Genomic DNA, 17,333 nt, shown 5'->3' with positions numbered 1-17,333 from the left:
TGCTGATCCTCGCTATTAAGGTGCTGCTGCTCCATCGCTGCCTATGTTTAAGTCTGATCCTGTTACTTATGCTGGCCTCTAGGAGTCTAATAAACACTACTTTTGTGCATATCTCACTGTTGTGCTGGCCTCTAGGAGACGTTTTAACACTTCTTTTGGACCTGAGGAGTCTGCCCCCAGGTTTAGGCAAGCGTCTTACCACTCTGACGCTAGATTATGACATGTGAAGTACTCTGTTTGTTGTTTATAAGTGTTTGCTGTGATTATGATCGTATTTGAGCTGTTTGTGTGACGTTGTATGGTGGTAAAATCACCATATTTGAATGTGGTGAGGAGGGACTGAGATCCGGTGCCTTGCTTAAGACAAGGCACGGATAAACAGTACCATGCCTTGCTCTCCTGGACGTTAGATCGAAAATGGACGAACAAGATCTGAGCCCTGCAGCAACACACTGTAGCGCGTGCACTGTGCACAATACTGTAGCAGATGTCCTGTAGCAAGCGCACTGTAGATAGTACTGTAGCTTATGCACTGTGTGCGGTCATCTAGCCATTGATTCTCAATCCAGTGGCAAAAAAAGGGGGTCAAGGCATGATACTGTTCATCCGTGCCTTGTCTTAAGCAAGGCACTGGATCTCAGTCCGGTGAGGAGAAGCTGTTGTCAGAGTGCCCAAAATGGCAACCAAACACATATGCTCTGGCTGAAAAGAGAAGGAACGCTGTGTACATGCATCCAAACAATTTGCAACTCTGTTCGGGTTGGTTTAGCACATGCTAACAAACGATGGGCCAAGTGGCCGACGACCCGTTCGCAACGCGCAGGGGGCGTTCATCTCGCTGCACCAGTGGTGCAACCAAACACGCCCTATATGATTTGTGCATATGCTCAAAACAAAATCGAGGGAGTACTACCTTATATAGTTGTACGGGGCGTATAAGTTACTAAAAAAAAGTCGGGTCAAATTCATACTGTATTGATTATGAAATTCGACGCGCGTTCACATCCAAACAATTTTCAGCCTCGCGAGGCACCGGCGCGCGCGATTCGCTCCCTTGGCAAGGAGCCAGCACGGGGTTGTCGGCGATTCTTTTGGGCTCGAAAATTGGCCGGCGCCGTTTGGAGCGCGCTGGTGCGAGCCCATTTTTACCCTAGCGAGGGCGCGCAGGTGGAGATGCTCTAGGTTACTAGAAAAAAAGTCGGGTCAAATTCATATTCATTATGAAATTGGACGCGCGTTCACATCCAAACAATATTCGCGTGATAAAGCGGACGACGGAGTATTCACGCTGACGAGTTCGTATTCGTATCGGAATATATTCACCCCCACATAAAGGCCACCAGCACGGGTCTCCCCCTCTTCCTTCTCTCCTGCCTCCTCCACTCCCCGTCCCTCCCAAATCCGGCTGGGAGAGTCCCGGCGCCTCCGCCATCTCGCCGGCAGCCGGCTCTCCCCCCACCCCTACCCAAGGCCTCCTCCTCGCCCGACTGGGCCGGAGATCCGTCCGGAGCCGGAGCCGATTTCCGCTGCTGGTAAGGAAGGAAGGAAGCCCTAGCTTGCTTGCGTTGCTGCTGCTCGGTTCGTTTCGTTTCGTTTCGTTTCGATCTTCTCCGCGAGCGATTGGTCGAATCGGAGGGAGTCTCGATCTCGCCCCCATCCACTTTATTTTCCGCGGATTCCTCTGCTCGTTGCTGCGTGGTACCGTTGATTCGTCCGTGGCGCGATTAGGTTATTCCTCTTTCTTCTAGATCGAGCTCAGCTCAACTCGCAGGGTAGGAGCTGCTGCATCCGCGGATCCGCCCCGTGTAGAAGTTTTGTGGCCGTTGGTTATACGTCTTTGCTAGCCAGGTGGTGATGTGGCTGCCGGCGTTATTGGTCTTAGGAATAGACGACGATGGTGTGGTAAATCATCGCAAAGTCGGTCGGTTGGTAGATTTTGTAATGATGATGGGAGTCAGGTCTTAGCTTCTTCTGTTCTCTCGTGGGGTTAATCATGACAGATTGACGGCCCTCTGAACATACTACTTGCATGAGGGGCGCCAGCGGTCTCATCTGCAGCTCTGCTATTACTGTGCCTGTACACTAGTTCAGGAACACCTAATTGGAAACAGATTCCCTGTGTTTACATATATAATCTCTAGGTATAAGTTGGTTGCTCGCTTTAATCTGCTATTATGCGCTTGTATTTCTCTACAAGTCCAGCATGAGCAGTACCAGGCTGCCCGGGGACATCGGCCTCGTCGACGGCTGCTGCCGGCGGCTGCCTTGCAAGTCATGCAAGCAACAATACCGTTGCGAGTGCTGCCCCTTCAAGTCCTGCAGTGAGCAGATACAAATTTGGCGCCACGTTTGTTTTCAATTAGGTGTGCACGGAGGGATACAAGGAGCCACGTTGGATAACGACAGATTTCATTAACTACTGTACGGGTACAATAATACTACAACTGTAGAGGAGCCGCGCCCATGAGGCTTGATTTACTGTTATGTTATTTTTATGCCTAAATTACCAACTCTTTCGTGTAGCACCGTCCGTTCTGGAGTTATTAGTTTAGCATTATGGCGGACACGCCAACTTGTTTCATACAGTCTTTCATACAAATTACTTCATGTAAACATTAAAATGGGAGAAATGTATTAGAGATATAGAGAGCAATATTTTTGTGTCTGGGGATTTACTACTTGTACCCTAAACCTCAATAGTCTGGCTATTGCCATGTGGAATCAGCGATGACCCATGTACCGACTCATGGAAGCAGGAGTCACAGTCATGCTGTAGTCCAATTCGCACAGTAATATATATTGGATAACTATTTTATCATACTGGTAACTTGATGGATGTGTTGATGCATTAGGGGTTGAATAGGTTGGCAAAACTATCGATGAAAGGAGTAATTAAGGATAACTGAACAAACTGGTTTTGTTGGTTTCTGCTGCAATGTTTCTACCTGTTTGCATCTAGAACCATTCTCAAGTTTCATTGATATGTTTCTTATTTTGTCATTTCTATTTTACAAAAATCCTGTTCTGTTAGTTCATCATTCTACATTGTTCCCTCTTTAGTTCGTTATTCTTTACCTCGTTCCCTCTTTAGTTCATCAATTTTATTCTTATGAAAAACCTGCTCTCTTTAGTTCATCATTCTTATCTTGTTCCCTCATGTTCCACAGAAAGATGATAAACCTTTTTAAGATCAAGGGACAGAGGAAGGAAGAGGCAGCAAACTCAAATGGGGGTCCTCCTGTTAAGAAGCAAAGTCCAGGGGAATTACGTCTCCATAAAGGTTTGCTTTACCAGAAGTGATTTGATTTAATGTTACTTTCAGCCAATTGGTGTCTCCCTTTCTAACATTGGCACTTGATGTATGTTTGGTTTGGGGTCTTTGTGCTTATTTTTAAAGCGGCAGTGTAAAGTATATTGTTCTGTTTGATAAATCAGATTAATTTTAAACAATTCCTGTTATTCAATGGGGTTTCCTCTCAGAGTTTTTCTTTTCGTATGTTCTGGACAACAATAATAAGCTAGTTTGCAACTTGTAACTGTTAAGATTGAGACAAGTAGTTAAGGGTCAAACAAACGAGATTATCATAATTCATTGCAATGCTAAACCGAGCCATAAGAGATGCTATACAATGTTTATTGATTGGTCTTTGGTAATAAGGTAAAATCTCTTTACGCAACCATAGTCAATGCCTCAAGGGTCAACCAGATGAGATTAATATAATCCATCACAATGCTAAACCGTAGCCACGAGACATGCTATACAGTATACACTTTATATAGTGTGGATGATCAGTGCTAAGCCGAAATCTTTTTGAAACAATGATCACATCTCTCTGTAAGTAGGTAATTCTTGTTTGTTTGTTGTTTCATATTTGAAAATGAACTATTGCTTCCTAGTAGGTCAGTTAACTGCTATGTCACATCTATTTTGGATGAAATTATACATACGTAATTTACTAATTGACTTGTGCAAAAGACTAAATAGGGGTCTATTTTGGATGAAATTATATGTAATGTATCTTGCTCTACAACTATAGGATTTACTACTGAGCTTGTACTGGTTATGGCCTATTTTTTTGCACGGGCCATGGTTCATGTGTGACAAACCAAGAAATCCTTATACCAGATTGTTGTTTTCTTTGACTTTTGCAATGGAAATGGTGGCCACATTGTCGTTCAGTCAACACAGAGGTCTCACCTAGCTATCCTGGCCTGGAGGAGGGTTGCCAAGGCCCCTCACCTAACCTGGAAGGATAGAAAGTGACCCAGTGGTCATGGGCAAACAGTCAAACATGCATTCGGGCTTATTGTGTGTCAATCTGGATCACCATATTGTCTTCGGAACTTTGTCACTTGGTTGGTTATGATGGGTAAGTCAGCCTCATCTCGATGCTGCTTAGAACAGCTTGAGGATGGGGTGGAGCAGGAGCAGGGCGTAGGGTGGGGCATGAGAGGTTTCTGAGGAGAGGATGAGGTGGCGACAGGTGGGAGTTGCGGGTGCTAGGGTACAGGTGGGTGGTGGCACTGGGAAATAGGTATGAGAAGAGAAATTGTGCCGGCTTGAGTGGAGCAGTATACTTAGTGTGGGGTAGTATGCTGAATGATAATAGTGGCCCACCTATCCCCTATTTTGGATTTTGCACATTGGATACAGCCATTAATGCTGCTGTGGATGAGACCTATCATTGTTTAATTGCCACCAGGAATGCTGGTACCCTACTTTTGCCACGAGAACTACGTCGATTTCTCTATTTTATATAGTAAATTAGGCTCAGATATCTGATATCCAGGGTTAAACCCGAATTTATTTTTCAACTTCAAGTTTGACATGAGAAATATTCTTGAATTATGATCCACTACCTGGATTCACATTGGAAATCCTGCCATACTAAATATTGAAGTGTTAGATTCTTCTATTGTTCAAACCTGTTGTGTCAATCACTTAATCTAAATGTCTTCCGAAATATTAACATCTACTCCCGCCGTTCCGTAATTCTTGTCGCATATTTGGATGTATAGATTCATCCAAATATGCGACAAGAATTACAGAACGGAGGGAGTACCTGTTTATTCATGTCTTCCTAATTTATGCACGTAGTGATTATCTTGTTCCTATTTGGATATAGTTTTAAAGGATGGATCTTTTTGACAATTTTCAAATTTTAGATATTGCTGAGCTTAACCTTCCAAAGACAACAAAAATCTCCTTCCCAAATGGAAAGGATGATCTCATGAACTTTGAAGCTACTCTACGACCTGATGAAGGATACTATTTGTAAGTATCTTATAGATGCTTCTAAGTCTACTTTTCTTATCAACTTTTAGTCATGCCAGAGTAATTTTGGTTCTGTACCATTTGATCTTTAAGTTGCCGCATAGATGGAAGGATATGGGCATTAAGATGGCTGTCAAATATTTGCCATCCTGCATTTTGGTGTACAGTGTACATGAAGGAAATCTTTGTTGATGTGTACAGATGGATTAGGAGAAGTTAATTTTGTTTTTATTTTGTAGTTACACCACACTCATGCAAACATTTCTGGACACAGCATGTATGTGGATTATTCTGTAGTAGTACTTGAATATGAGGAGCACTACTAATTCGATTTTCTTAATGGAGGGATTTTTCTTTGTTTGGAATTTAGCCACCTTAATAATTAACAACGCATTTGTGGAGTCTGGAGACCTTTACTTAATATGTAGAACTGTAGAATGTAGGTATGAGGATGTGAAATGAATTACCTATATTTTCAATGTAGATATGTGTCTTGTGTACACCGAGCCCCAACCGAGCCGCAAAAGCCTCAAATCATATCATATGACAGTTTGGATATTAGGATAATTAGTTTCCAGGTTAGATCATTAATTTGCTTAGTTTTTTTTGACGGAAAATTCCTTTGCTTAGTTGATATGTTCTGTTATGTCCTTTAAAGCAGTTGCTATCTTTATATTCTACTACTTCTTCATGTAAGAATAGTCGTTATGATCTTCGTCAAGTATGAGCAGCGGAAGACTTTATCTCCGAAGTCTTTGTTCCAGTCTGTCCCTTTAGCTGTGCAGACTGCCCTACTGTTGTTCCAGTCTGTCCCTTTAGCTTCATTTGATTATATATTCTAATATTTATAGTATATCTTCTTTCTTAGAGGTGGGGCATTTACTTTCACCTTCCATGTATCTGCTTCCTACCCTCATGAAGCTCCGAAGGTCAAGTGCAAGACTAAGGTAAAACAGCTTTTGCACCTTCCAATCATTGTGTGTTGACTATGGCTAATGTAGTAACTTTCAGGTTTATCATCCTAACATTGACCTAGAAGGAAATGTCTGCCTGAACATTCTGCGTGAAGACTGGAAGCCTGTCTTGAATATCAACACCATAATATATGGTTTAAACCTTCTTTTCTCAGTAAGTACCATAATGATTAACTGTGCACCAGCTGATTTTCCATCTTAAATGTGTATTGGTACAACTGTCTGCATTCTTTTTTGTCATGTAAAGCTAACTGCCAGAGAGTAGAATTCGCAGTTGCATTTTCTTCTTCTTTTTTGACTGTACATTTTCTTCTTCTCTTGTACTTGGTCTCTAACCATCTTCCTTATCTTGTCTGCAGCAACCTAATGATGAGGATCCTTTGAACCATGAAGCTGCGGCTGTCCTCCGAGACAACCCAACAAAGTTCCAGAGAAATGTTCAAATGGCCATGTCAGGAGGTTATGTTGATAACACCCATTTCCCAAGGTGCAAGTAATGCTTGCTAAGTGGTGCTCTGATTCCTGCTTGTGCCCACCTACCCCTGAATGCCCTTGCACAATCTGAACCATGTGGCATTACCCAGGAAATGTATCACATTTGTGTGAGATGTGACTCTTATTGTGCTTGTTTGGTGGATGTACTGGAGTCATGTAAAAGTTGAAGCAAAACATGGTAACTAAGCAGCGAAAACTGGCCCTTATTGAGCTGAAAAGTCAGCTGATGTTCCAAAAAGCAGCAACCGTCTGAATTATCTTGATAAAATGTTATCTTTTGCTGCCGTCATGCAATTCTTGTATTTGTTTTTCTGTCAGCTAAAACTCCGGAAAAAAAAATCGTGAAACGATAGGCCAGTTGTTGGCAAAACATGAAACGTGTGCACTGTCTGGTTGTGAAATCTGAAGTGGTTCAGTCCCTGCTTGAGAGATTGCGGTAGTGAAAACGATAGGCAAATTTCTTGCGCAAGCTGTTAAAGGATGTTATCCATTCCATCGCTTAATTATTCATGTTAAAGCATGCCAATGCTCCTGGTTCTTCAGTCTAATGTACGAATTCTTATTCAGGTCTAAATTGTGAAGCAAGTCACTGAAGGCACGGAAGTCTTCATGCCTGTTTCATGAGAAATATCTTACGCTTCCAGCCTGTGCACAAACGACCTGGCACACACTGGGTGTTTTTCGTTGGAACTTTTATCACGACAAGCAGTGAGAAGTCCAATGGAGTAGGACAGACAAGTAGCCCTTACAAATTACTTGATCATGGCTAACCCAGAAGGTCTACTTTCGATGGCTGCGGATAGACTAATCAAAGATCCTCTACATTAGAAGATTAGAGTAGGATAAGTAGCTCAACGACAAGCCGAAGCCAGGCTAATATATTGGTTGACGACTTGATGCAAATTTAAGTAAACATAGACAGACTAAATCTTGTATTAATCGCTAACTACAACTCTCGCTGTCACTCCCAGCATCTTCTTCAGTTGAATGTACATTTGAAAAATCAGGACTGAGGGCGACAGATAGTAGAGAAAGTCTGCACGTAGCCGTCAGCTTCATCACGAGGTTGACGCTTCCGGCGGGGATTGTGGATCGGCGAGCGAGACGTGCGCCCCGACAGATAAGAAGCACTGACTGAAGAGTGTGCATGCGTGCGTTCGTTTTGACTTGGAAATGGTCAGAGCATGAGCGTCCAAGATTATGGCGCCAGCATTGACTGCAAATGCATAGTTTGATAAATTTATAATTGGTGCTGAGAATTCAGATAACCTATAATATCTTCTTTATCCTAGAATAGATGACATAGAGTTTTCTAAATTTTCATATATCTGTGTACAAGCATCTAGACAAAAGAGATCATGCACAACAGCAATGCAGGCGTGCATCATAACAGATTAACAGCAGTCCACATACTATCACACACAAACTTGCATATGCTTCTGCATCAAAGACTCAATGATCTATGCTACCAATTACACCTTCTGATGGATTGATCCAACAAATCCTAATTAAACTCGCAAGAACACCAAGTCACACAAGTAGCTAGCAACACTAATCACCCCAACACTTCCTTCCTGCCATTGCAAGTACTCGTCGTAGAAATTAAGTTCTCCCCCGTACCACAAGGACATGATCAGACAAGACCCATGCATCCACTAATAATATCTTATTAAAACTTGAGTGATGAAGTCGAATCAAGCTTCTGATTCCGACGAGACGACGGGCTTGACAGCACCGGCGGCGGCGGCTGCCATTTCCTGCCTCTGGTGGTGCCCCTGGTACTTGGGGTCCTTGGTGACTATCCGCTTCCAGTACCAGTGCTTGTCGAAGAGCAGCCATATCTCCTCGATGGGCACCTGCTTGGTCTCCGGCAGGAGGAGGATGATGAAGATGGACATGACGACGATGAGCGACGCGAAGAGGACGAAGACCCCCCACCGGAGGTGGCACATGGCCGCCAGGAAGCACTGCGCCACGGCGGCCGTCCAGAAGAGGTTGACGCACACCACCACGCTCTGCCCCGCCGACCGCATCTCCAGCGGGAAGAGCTCGCTGGGCACCAGCCACCCCAGCGGCCCCCACGACCAGCCGTACGCCACCACGAACATGCAGATGGCCACCACCAGCACCGTGCCCACGCCCTTGGACAGCTCCTCCCCGTGCCCGAACTTGAGCGCCAGGATCGTCGCCACCACCACCATGGACAGGATCATCTGGATCCCGGCCTCGATGAACAAGAACCGACGCCCGAACCGGTCCACCACCACCATGGAGATCAGCGCGCCCACGACCAGCATGGACCCCGTGATGATGGACGAGTAGAGCGACGCCGAGGACCCGAAGCCCAGGCTCTGGAAGATGACCGGCGAGTAGAAGAGGATGGAGTTCATGCCCGACAGCTGCTGGAACGCCGGGATGCCCAGCGCGCCGATGATGAGCTGCGGCCGGTTCCGCACCGCCAGCAGGTTCCGGAACGTGCCGCGCACGGCCCGCGCCGCCTCGCTCGCCTCCTTGAGGTCCTCGAACTCGGCGTCCACCTTGTGCGTGCCACGCACCTTCTCCAGCACGCGGCGCGCCTCGTCGAGCTGCCCGCGCTCCACGAGGCTGTTGGGCGTCTCGGGCAGGAAGATCGCGCCCACGAAGATGGCCGTGGCGGGCACCATGGCCAGGCCCAGCGAGAGGCGCCACCCCCACGGGTGAATCCGGTCGGTGAAGTAGTTGACCACGTCGGCCACCAGGATGCCGAGGCAGGTGGTCAGCTGGAAGAGCTGGTTCACGGCGCCGCGGATCTTGTAGGGCGCGATCTCCGACAGGTACAGCGGCACGGCCTGGTTGCCGAACCCGATGCCGGCGCCGAGGAGGACGCGGCCGACGATGAGCATGGCAATGTTCATGGCGGCCGCGTTCATGGCGCCGCCCAGGAAGAAGCTGACGGCGCCCACCATGATGCTGGCCCGCCGGCCGTGCCGCTTGGTCACGAAGGAGGCGCCGAAGGTGGAGACCAGGCCGGCGAAGTAGAGCGACGACGTGAAGAGCGTCAGCACCTGGTTGTCGTACTTGCAGTAGTCCGTCTCGTGCAGGTGCGCGTGCTTCCGGTTGTACACGTCCGGGAAGAACTTGATCAGGAAGTCGTCCATGGATGTCACGCCACCTGCATCGAATGGATCATCGCCATCAGCAACGAAATGTGTCTGATCAACAGTTGGATAATTCACTTGAGTGAAAGAAAACAATCAGACCATTGTGTTTTCATCATCTGTACGTAATTCTGTATGATGATTCCACAAGGTTCCAGAGATTGCAAGAGTTTAATTGTTGCAAGTATGAAACATTATTTTGATAAATTAAAAGGTTAGTGCGAGTGTTAAATTCTAATAGTAGTACTGTAGTTTTGAGTGATCTAACTGTCTGCTAGTTAGTGGCAGGTTAATTGACTGGTTCAGAGCCAGGAAGTTTTAATATCCCTATCGCCATCGAGTTTGACTTGTTACATTGTCCTCTTATGAGAAAAATATAAACCACATATCGGACTTTCTTTTCCATCCTGGCTTGGTTTACTGCAAATTTACATGACAATTTTGGCTGAAAGCGCGTCCTGTACACATCAGTATAATACCTGTTCTGAAATTGAGCGGACACTAGAGTGATAGTGCAACTAATTTCTAGACCCCCAAGACAGCGAAGCAAACATGAGAATCCTCTAAAAAAAACAAAGATGCGAAATTATTTGCTTCCGAAAACAGATTTATTGAGGTCGGCAAAGGAGTAGTAGGATGGAGACAGCATAATGAGCATTATGGTTTTGCTTTGCTCCTTTGGAGTAGACAATGCGTTCCTTTTATAGGAAATCATTAACCATTGATTGAGACCTTCAACAGTAGCTTTGACGAGAATACACATAATAGGATATTGCTACTGGTTTGCAAATTGTGTAATTATTTTCTCTAAAAATAGTTTAGAAAATCCATGGGATTAACTCTTATATCCACAAGCATGCATGGACCAAATTTTGTTCCTGAATCTTAGAGATAATTCATACTAGTAAAATCATGTTCAGAGTGCAGAGAACAAAATCTGACAACGGAAACACAACTATCTTAGATCAGGCCAGATAAATTTGTTGACGCGAAAGGTGTCGCTCGAACAGAGGAAATAACAGGACGAACATGAAGGTGAAGGAGAAGAATGGGGAGTTGAGTGTGCTCACTTGAGACCCCGAGGTCGTATCCGAAGAGGGATCCACCGAAGGAGCCGACGATGCAGGCGAGGACGAAGTAGCTGGTGATCCTGCCCTCGTACTGCGCCGCCCTCCCGGCGCCGGCGTCGCCGCCGGCGAATCCACCGGCCATCTCTCAATCTCTTCCTTCTCCTGCTGTCTCTTCCCTGCCGATCTCCCTCAAAGAAGGAAACCAGGAACCTCACCTGCCTCCCTCCTTACACGGCACTCTTCAAGGGAGAGAGAAAGAAAGAGAGTGCAGGAGTCAACACACGGCAGTCAAAGAAACTGCCAAATAAAGTGGGGGCGGAGACAGAGAGAGAGAAATTGTTCAAGAAGAAAGATACCTCTCGTGTTGTGGTGGCGGCAGCGAGTATTCAAATCCGGAGCCAGCGGTGGGCGATTAAACAAGGAGCGAGCGCTGTCTTTGTGCCGCTCAAGAACAAGAAGCGCGTCTTGGTCGCTCTGGTTGAGGGGGAAGACAGATGAATGGAACAGAGAAGAATGGCGTAGGGAGAGAGTGAGGCTGGCGGGAGTTGGGTGGCGGGGGGTTTTTATGGAGGATTTGCGGATGGGCGGCCGGGTCGTGTGCTGCGACCCGCGGGATTATGCGCGGTTAGTTAGGCGTCCCGGCTTGATTACCACCCTCCAGATAATGTCTGCGGCACTGGAGTGTAAGTGTAAACGGTCAGCTTATCCGATCGGCCGGTGACGACGCTGACAGCGAGTCAGTCAAACGATGAGTAGGATATCTATTTGGTTCAGGATTTCAGCGTGGAAGTTAAATATGTTTCCCATACTTGAAGCGTCAAAGGATGTGGACACATGCGGGGCTATGATGTGTCAGAGTCACTCATTGTTTTTTTTAGTGAAAAATTCGCTAATCTATCAATAATCATCAACCATTCGGTACAAACTGATCCAAAAGTAATAAAAGTTGCAACCATATTTTCGGATAGAGCCGAAGACGCGCCGTCTTCTTGTTTCTCCATTACTCAAGCCGGTCAAAGCTTGTCGTCGTAGAGCTTGTTGTAGTAGCCAAACGACGAGTCCCTGTGCTAAGGCCTCAAAGGACTTACGCACTAGAGCTGCAACCGCCGTCAAAGATGACAACCGTAAATCGGAATAGACTGATCTAAAACCACGCCAACGAACACGAAAAACCGAACAAATTCCAAGAGATCCGTTAGGCATACAACTCCACGCTTCTTCCGCTAATGCTAGACGCGCCACCGGAGCGAGGATAGGGCGATGAGGACCTTACTCTGACTTCGAGGTGCAACTGCCACCCCACCATCCCGAAGAAGATACTGAAAACAACTTAACAAAGAACGAAAACCCTCCAACCCGTGAGAGGCCGTGGTCTGGCACACCTCCAAGGACCTAAGACCAGCGGAGGCGGAGCGGACCGGCGGCATCGCTAGCGAGGGGAAGGAACGCTAGATTGGTTTTCCTACCCGCCTAACGATCGCATCCTCCTAGAGTCCCTCGTTGCTTTAATAGGGTTAAGTTCTTGGTTTTCCTTTTAATAAATTTAGTATGTGGATCTTTGATGTCTCGACTAGCGCTTGACATCATGTCGTTGCAGAGGCTAGGTGTAATTTGTATCATCTTATATGGTATTAATGTATTTCATTTTGTCGAAAAAAATGCAGGGGCTATGAAATATGATGTCACACGAGAACTATGGTGCGGATATAGGTGTGGAAAAATGACACCGGAGGAAAACTGTTCAAACCGGCTAGTGAAAGCTAGTTCATTTTCCTTCCTAAACCTAAATTCCTAAATTCCATTCTAGTCTAGTACAAGATTTTGAACTAAGCTAAAACCAGTGATACCATGAAACCGTTTTTTCAAACTCTTAGAGCATGTCTAACAGGCCCTTACTTTTCTGCCCCGTATAACGCTCGAATTTCGCCCATATAAAAAAAATGGTCGATCGGACACCGCTCCGTCTAGCGAGAACCCGTATTTGATCCCGTATATTTGTAAATTTAAAACCCCGGGAAACTTTCATTCATAGTTCGTCGATCATACATAGAAATCGACGTACCTACATACATACAAAATGCGCGATCGGATCGTGACTTCTAGTCGGAGAGGTAGACGATGGCCGCCGCCTGCGCCTGCGCCGCCCGCGCCTCCGCCTCTCGCACGGCGGCGATGGCCGCCGCCCTTTCTTCCTCCTCCGCCTTGTCCTTCTCGGCGGCGTCCTTGAGGGAGTCTTGAATCGCCTTCAAGAAGGCGGGGTCCTCGTCTTCGTCCTCCTCCTCCCCGGCGAGCGGGGCACCTCGCGCCGCCGGTGCTCCCGATGGTCGCCCTCCACGCCTCGCTCACCCGGCGTTGGCGCTCCCACTCGGCGAGCCACGCCGAGAACTTCGGGCCGCTCATCGGCTTGAGCGGCGGGTCCTCGTGGTACCAGCGGCCGCCCTGCGTGAAGTCGATGAGCTTGTCCGGGACGAACTGCCCGCCGTCGTACTTGCAGGCCGCGCGACGGCTGCCGGCGGCGGATCTTTTGCAAAAAAAGCCGCCACGCTTCCTCCACGGTGTCCGGCGAGCGGGATCGCTTCGATCCGCTGGCCGGCGAGGCGGTACTGCGGCGGCGGGAGTCCATGCAGGATCTGGGGTGGAATGCGGCGCGGGGGAGCTACTAATTGCTCGCCGGAGCAGGAGGAGGAGGCGGCGGCGCACGGCGGAGCTAGGGTTGCGAGTGAGGGGTTAACCCCTCACTCGCACCTGCGCCCAGTATAAGTACGGGGCGACGGGGCCGATTTCCTGGGCCCCGTATTCCGCCGAAACGGGCCGGCCCGAATACGGGGCCTGCTAGACGCCTAAAATCGCGCCAGCCCCGTATCCCGCCGGAATTTTACGGGGTGGGCGGGTTATACGGGCCTGTTAGACATGCTCTTAGGTATGGACACCACGGTCACGGGTTGCCTTCGACCCCTCACTCGATCTGTGTAGGTGAGATTGGTGGAATCGAGATGAGTATCAAACTATGCAAAGTTCAATCCAACTTTGGGAAATGAAATGTTAAGCTCTATTGTCGATAATTGTACTTTCTCCGTTCCACTATTCTTTCAGTTTAAATTTGAACTACAATCATGACAAGGACTATGAATGGAGGGAGTAGCACACAACTATTCATTGAAGAATTTGTCATACGATTCCTTGACGTGTAACTGAAAATTGTGTGACTTCATTTATTGATGTGATATCTGAAACAAGTGTCGATGATATTTACTTAAAACTGATGTCACACAAATGACTGCCTAGTTGGCCATAATTGCTATGAACATAAATTCACCAAAAAGTTTTTTTTTTACGATCAATACCACATATATTTATAGTAACAAATAGTACATTGTAGAGATACATTAACTAACTCCAACGATTACAAAATAAAGTCTAAAAGATAGTAACAAATCTTCTGAGGTCTTTAAATTCTTTCTTCTTCCAGAACACAATCTTGTACTCTTCTGAAGGCAGCCAAAGATAGATAACGAACCATAGACATGTAGATACCGACGAAAGTTCTCCCATAATTTTTTGAGCCACGATGCCAAGGTTGCATGCACGCACGCAACCACTAAAGCAATCATTCAACATCGACAAGAATACCAACACCAGTATGTCAGGAAATAATAATCGACTAGCTTTGTCGTTGTCGATGGAGAGCCGTGAGTACAAATCACCATTTTCGAGGGCGTAGCAGCCGGGACAAAAACTGCGAGGATAATCCTCCTCGTGGCAACGATGAAAGATCCAAAATCGATCTGGCGAAGCAAGATCTGAAGGCCCATACCTAGAAAATTGTGATCGTTCAACACTACCATTGATGTCGGGAAGAAATCTCGTCGTCGAATGAAAGGCCGAAGATCACTTATTGCAGACGATGCCATCTCCATTGAGGAGAAACCAACAAGAAGACAGCTACCCAAATCCTAACATAATCTAATAAAAATAATACTTTTTATTGAAAACTCCATGCATAGATCGATTCCCCACTCCTCCCAACGCCGGTGAAGTCGACCGAAGGAGGAAGAACCGATCTATGGAGGAGAATGAACTGGAGGCGGCTAGGGTTGAGGCGGCGGCTGCACGTGCGTGTTTTTCTGAAGACCACGACTTGGAACAGCTAGTTCTTAATTCACCAAAAAGGTTTGGTATCTCTATACTTATAAGTTATAACTTCTAGTATTGACTTGTAACGTGAACTCAAAGCCGAAACACATCCCAGAGGGTGTGATTCAATTCGTGTGACTAAGAGCATCTCCACTCGCCTCCCCGACGAGGCCCCGAACGACATTTTTTCCATCCGGACGGCGAAATTCGGCCTAGTTGTGCCCCCGGTTCCTCGATTTCGTCCGGATTTGGGTCTAAATTCATCCGGCCATCCCACGCCATCCCCGGCCCCCCGGGGAGCGCTCGGGGAGTCCGGACGAAATGAAAACGCGGGAAACGCCGAGGAAACTTCCCGCGCATCTGGTGGCCCCAACTTGTCGGCGAGGGACACCGATCGTCGTCCTCATCGCATCGTCTTCCGCGCGCTGTAAAAGCCTGTCGCCGTTCAGCATTCGTCAGCCGCGTAGCTTCCACGCGGCGAGTTAATGTCGTCGCATCGTCTTCCGCGCACGCATCGTCTTCCACGCGGCATTAATCGCCGGCTCCCGCCGCGCCCGCCGCGCCCGCCGCGCCTATATATAAGCCGCTCCGCTCGCCGCGACGTCCCTGCTCCACTCTTCCTCCATTCTCCCTCCACTCACCCTCCACCTCCACCGATGGCGTTCTACGACGACGACGGCGCAGCCAACAACGGGTTCCCCCGCCGATCTCTCCACGCGTGGGAGGGGCACCTCCTCCACCAGGCGGGGTACCCCTGCCCGCCGGACACGAGGCCCCCCGGCGGCGGGTGGCGGCTAAGCGCTGGTGGCGTGCCAATCTCGCCGCCGCCCCAGGGCCACGCCCTCGACGTCGCCATCGAGGAGGCGCGGATGGCGATGACGGAGGAAGAACGCGCCGACCCGCGCCACCACCCCGAGAACTACACTCGGTGGAACTCTTTCTTTCTCCGGCGGTGGGAGCGCGAACTGGCGTCCTACGACGGCCCGCCACCTCCTCCTCCGCGCAACAACGCCGCGGGTCGCCGGCGTTGGTGGAGCGCCCCGAATAGGACGCTCCACAACGTTCGCGAGCACATCGAGGGCGGCAACTCACCGAGGCTCACGATGCCCCCTCCATCGAGGGCATCGACCAGCCGCCAATGGGGAAACAGCTGGCAGCCACGGCGCATGGCTGCCAGTTCCACGTCGTCCGGTTCGGCGGCGAGGTCGATCTCCAGGGCTGCGCCATCCTTGGCGCAGGTGAAAAGGAGACGGATTCCCCGCCGAGCCACCGCACGCGCGGCGGTGGCGGCATCGTCATCCGCGAGCCATCGACGACACAAGGATGGCGCCGCCCCAAGCGCGAACATGACACCTCCGGCGAACGGAAGCGAAAACCGGCGAAGGTGAAGGTGGACGAGGACGCCGAGGACGCCGAGGACACGGCCATCCTCGAGGCCATCATCGCGAGGTCCCTCCGGGACCTCGTCCCCGCCGAGAACGCCATGCCGCGCCCGGTCGAGGGAGCGGTGGGAGAAGGAGGAGGCGGAGCGGCGGGCGAGGCTCCTCCGGGACGTCGCTCGCTACCGACGGCTCGCGACTCCTCCATCCGGCGCCGTCGTCCCCGTCGTCGACCTCGAGGCCTCCGACGACGACCTATACAAGCCATCGCCATCCCCGCCTCGCACCCGGTGGCCGGTGGGGAGACGCCGACCGGGCAGCGAGCCAGGGCGGCGCGGCGCCGCCGCGGCTCGACGACGACGGTTTCGACGACGATGGCGGCGACTACACGGTGTTCTACCGCCATTTCGGCATGTAGAGCGCCGTGTTTTTATATTTACAGTTATATTCCCCTAGCCGAATTCGAAATATAGTCAAATTCGGTCTCTATGTATGAACTTCGCCCTCTATATAGTAAATATCATTAAATTTAGTCTAAATTCGACCGTTTTATGCCGTAGTTTGTCAAGTTTCCGTTTTTCAAATTTAGATCGCCGTCTTCGCCTGAGATCGCGGCTGGGAAACTACTTCTCCCCACGCCAAATTTACGTCCAATCTGGACGTAAATTTCCCCGGATTTCGGCGTGGGGAGGCAAACGAGTGGAGATGCTCTAACGAGCTAAGTACAAGTTCCGCCATATAAGAGCATGGCCGACTCCATATTTTGGACACACTGCACTTCCCTATGCTAACCCTGCAAACATGGCATTCCCACGTTACTGAAAACTTGTTAAAAACTCAGGCAGCAGGTACCTATCGTGTACTTGGGC

The 17,333-nt window shown here is 48.6% G+C and overlaps 2 protein-coding genes across 4 annotated transcripts; one reads left to right on the top strand and one right to left on the bottom strand.

Annotated features, from left to right (window-relative positions):
* Positions 1 to 1,348: 1,348 nt before the first annotated feature.
* On the top strand, positions 1,349 to 7,050 carry LOC124652071 (NEDD8-conjugating enzyme Ubc12-like). The gene is made up of 6 exons (XM_047191089.1): positions 1,349 to 1,532; positions 3,168 to 3,280; positions 5,167 to 5,275; positions 6,144 to 6,222; positions 6,287 to 6,403; positions 6,609 to 7,050. Exons 2-6 carry the CDS (start codon positions 3,172 to 3,174, stop codon positions 6,744 to 6,746), a joined length of 552 nt encoding a protein of 183 aa, XP_047047045.1. The 5' UTR covers positions 1,349 to 1,532; positions 3,168 to 3,171; the 3' UTR covers positions 6,747 to 7,050.
* A 1,058-nt stretch (positions 7,051 to 8,108) lies between these two features.
* On the bottom strand, positions 8,109 to 11,123 carry LOC124653378 (sugar transport protein 14-like). Of its 3 annotated transcripts, XR_006987883.1 has the most exons (3): positions 10,952 to 11,123; positions 8,371 to 9,895; positions 8,109 to 8,331 (listed from the first exon to the last, which is right to left on the bottom strand). XR_006987883.1 is itself a non-coding variant. In XM_047192443.1 (2 exons), exons 1-2 carry the CDS (start codon positions 11,091 to 11,093, stop codon positions 8,439 to 8,441), a joined length of 1,599 nt encoding a protein of 532 aa, XP_047048399.1. In that variant the 5' UTR covers positions 11,094 to 11,123; the 3' UTR covers positions 8,109 to 8,438. The 3 variants fall into 3 exon arrangements, 2 of the variants coding, with proteins under 2 accessions (XP_047048399.1, XP_047048400.1); XM_047192443.1 differs by having other exon boundaries at positions 8,109 to 9,895; XM_047192444.1 differs by lacking the exon at positions 10,952 to 11,123 and adding an exon at positions 9,984 to 10,115 and having other exon boundaries at positions 8,109 to 9,895.
* Between the last annotated feature and the right edge of the window lie 6,210 nt (positions 11,124 to 17,333).

Source organism: Lolium rigidum, chromosome 5 (genome assembly GCF_022539505.1).
Source record: "Lolium rigidum isolate FL_2022 chromosome 5, APGP_CSIRO_Lrig_0.1, whole genome shotgun sequence".
Taxonomy (NCBI): domain Eukaryota; kingdom Viridiplantae; phylum Streptophyta; class Magnoliopsida; order Poales; family Poaceae; genus Lolium; species Lolium rigidum.
The sequence above is the reverse complement of the archived record's forward strand: the minus strand, read 5'-3'. Positions and strand labels throughout refer to the sequence as shown.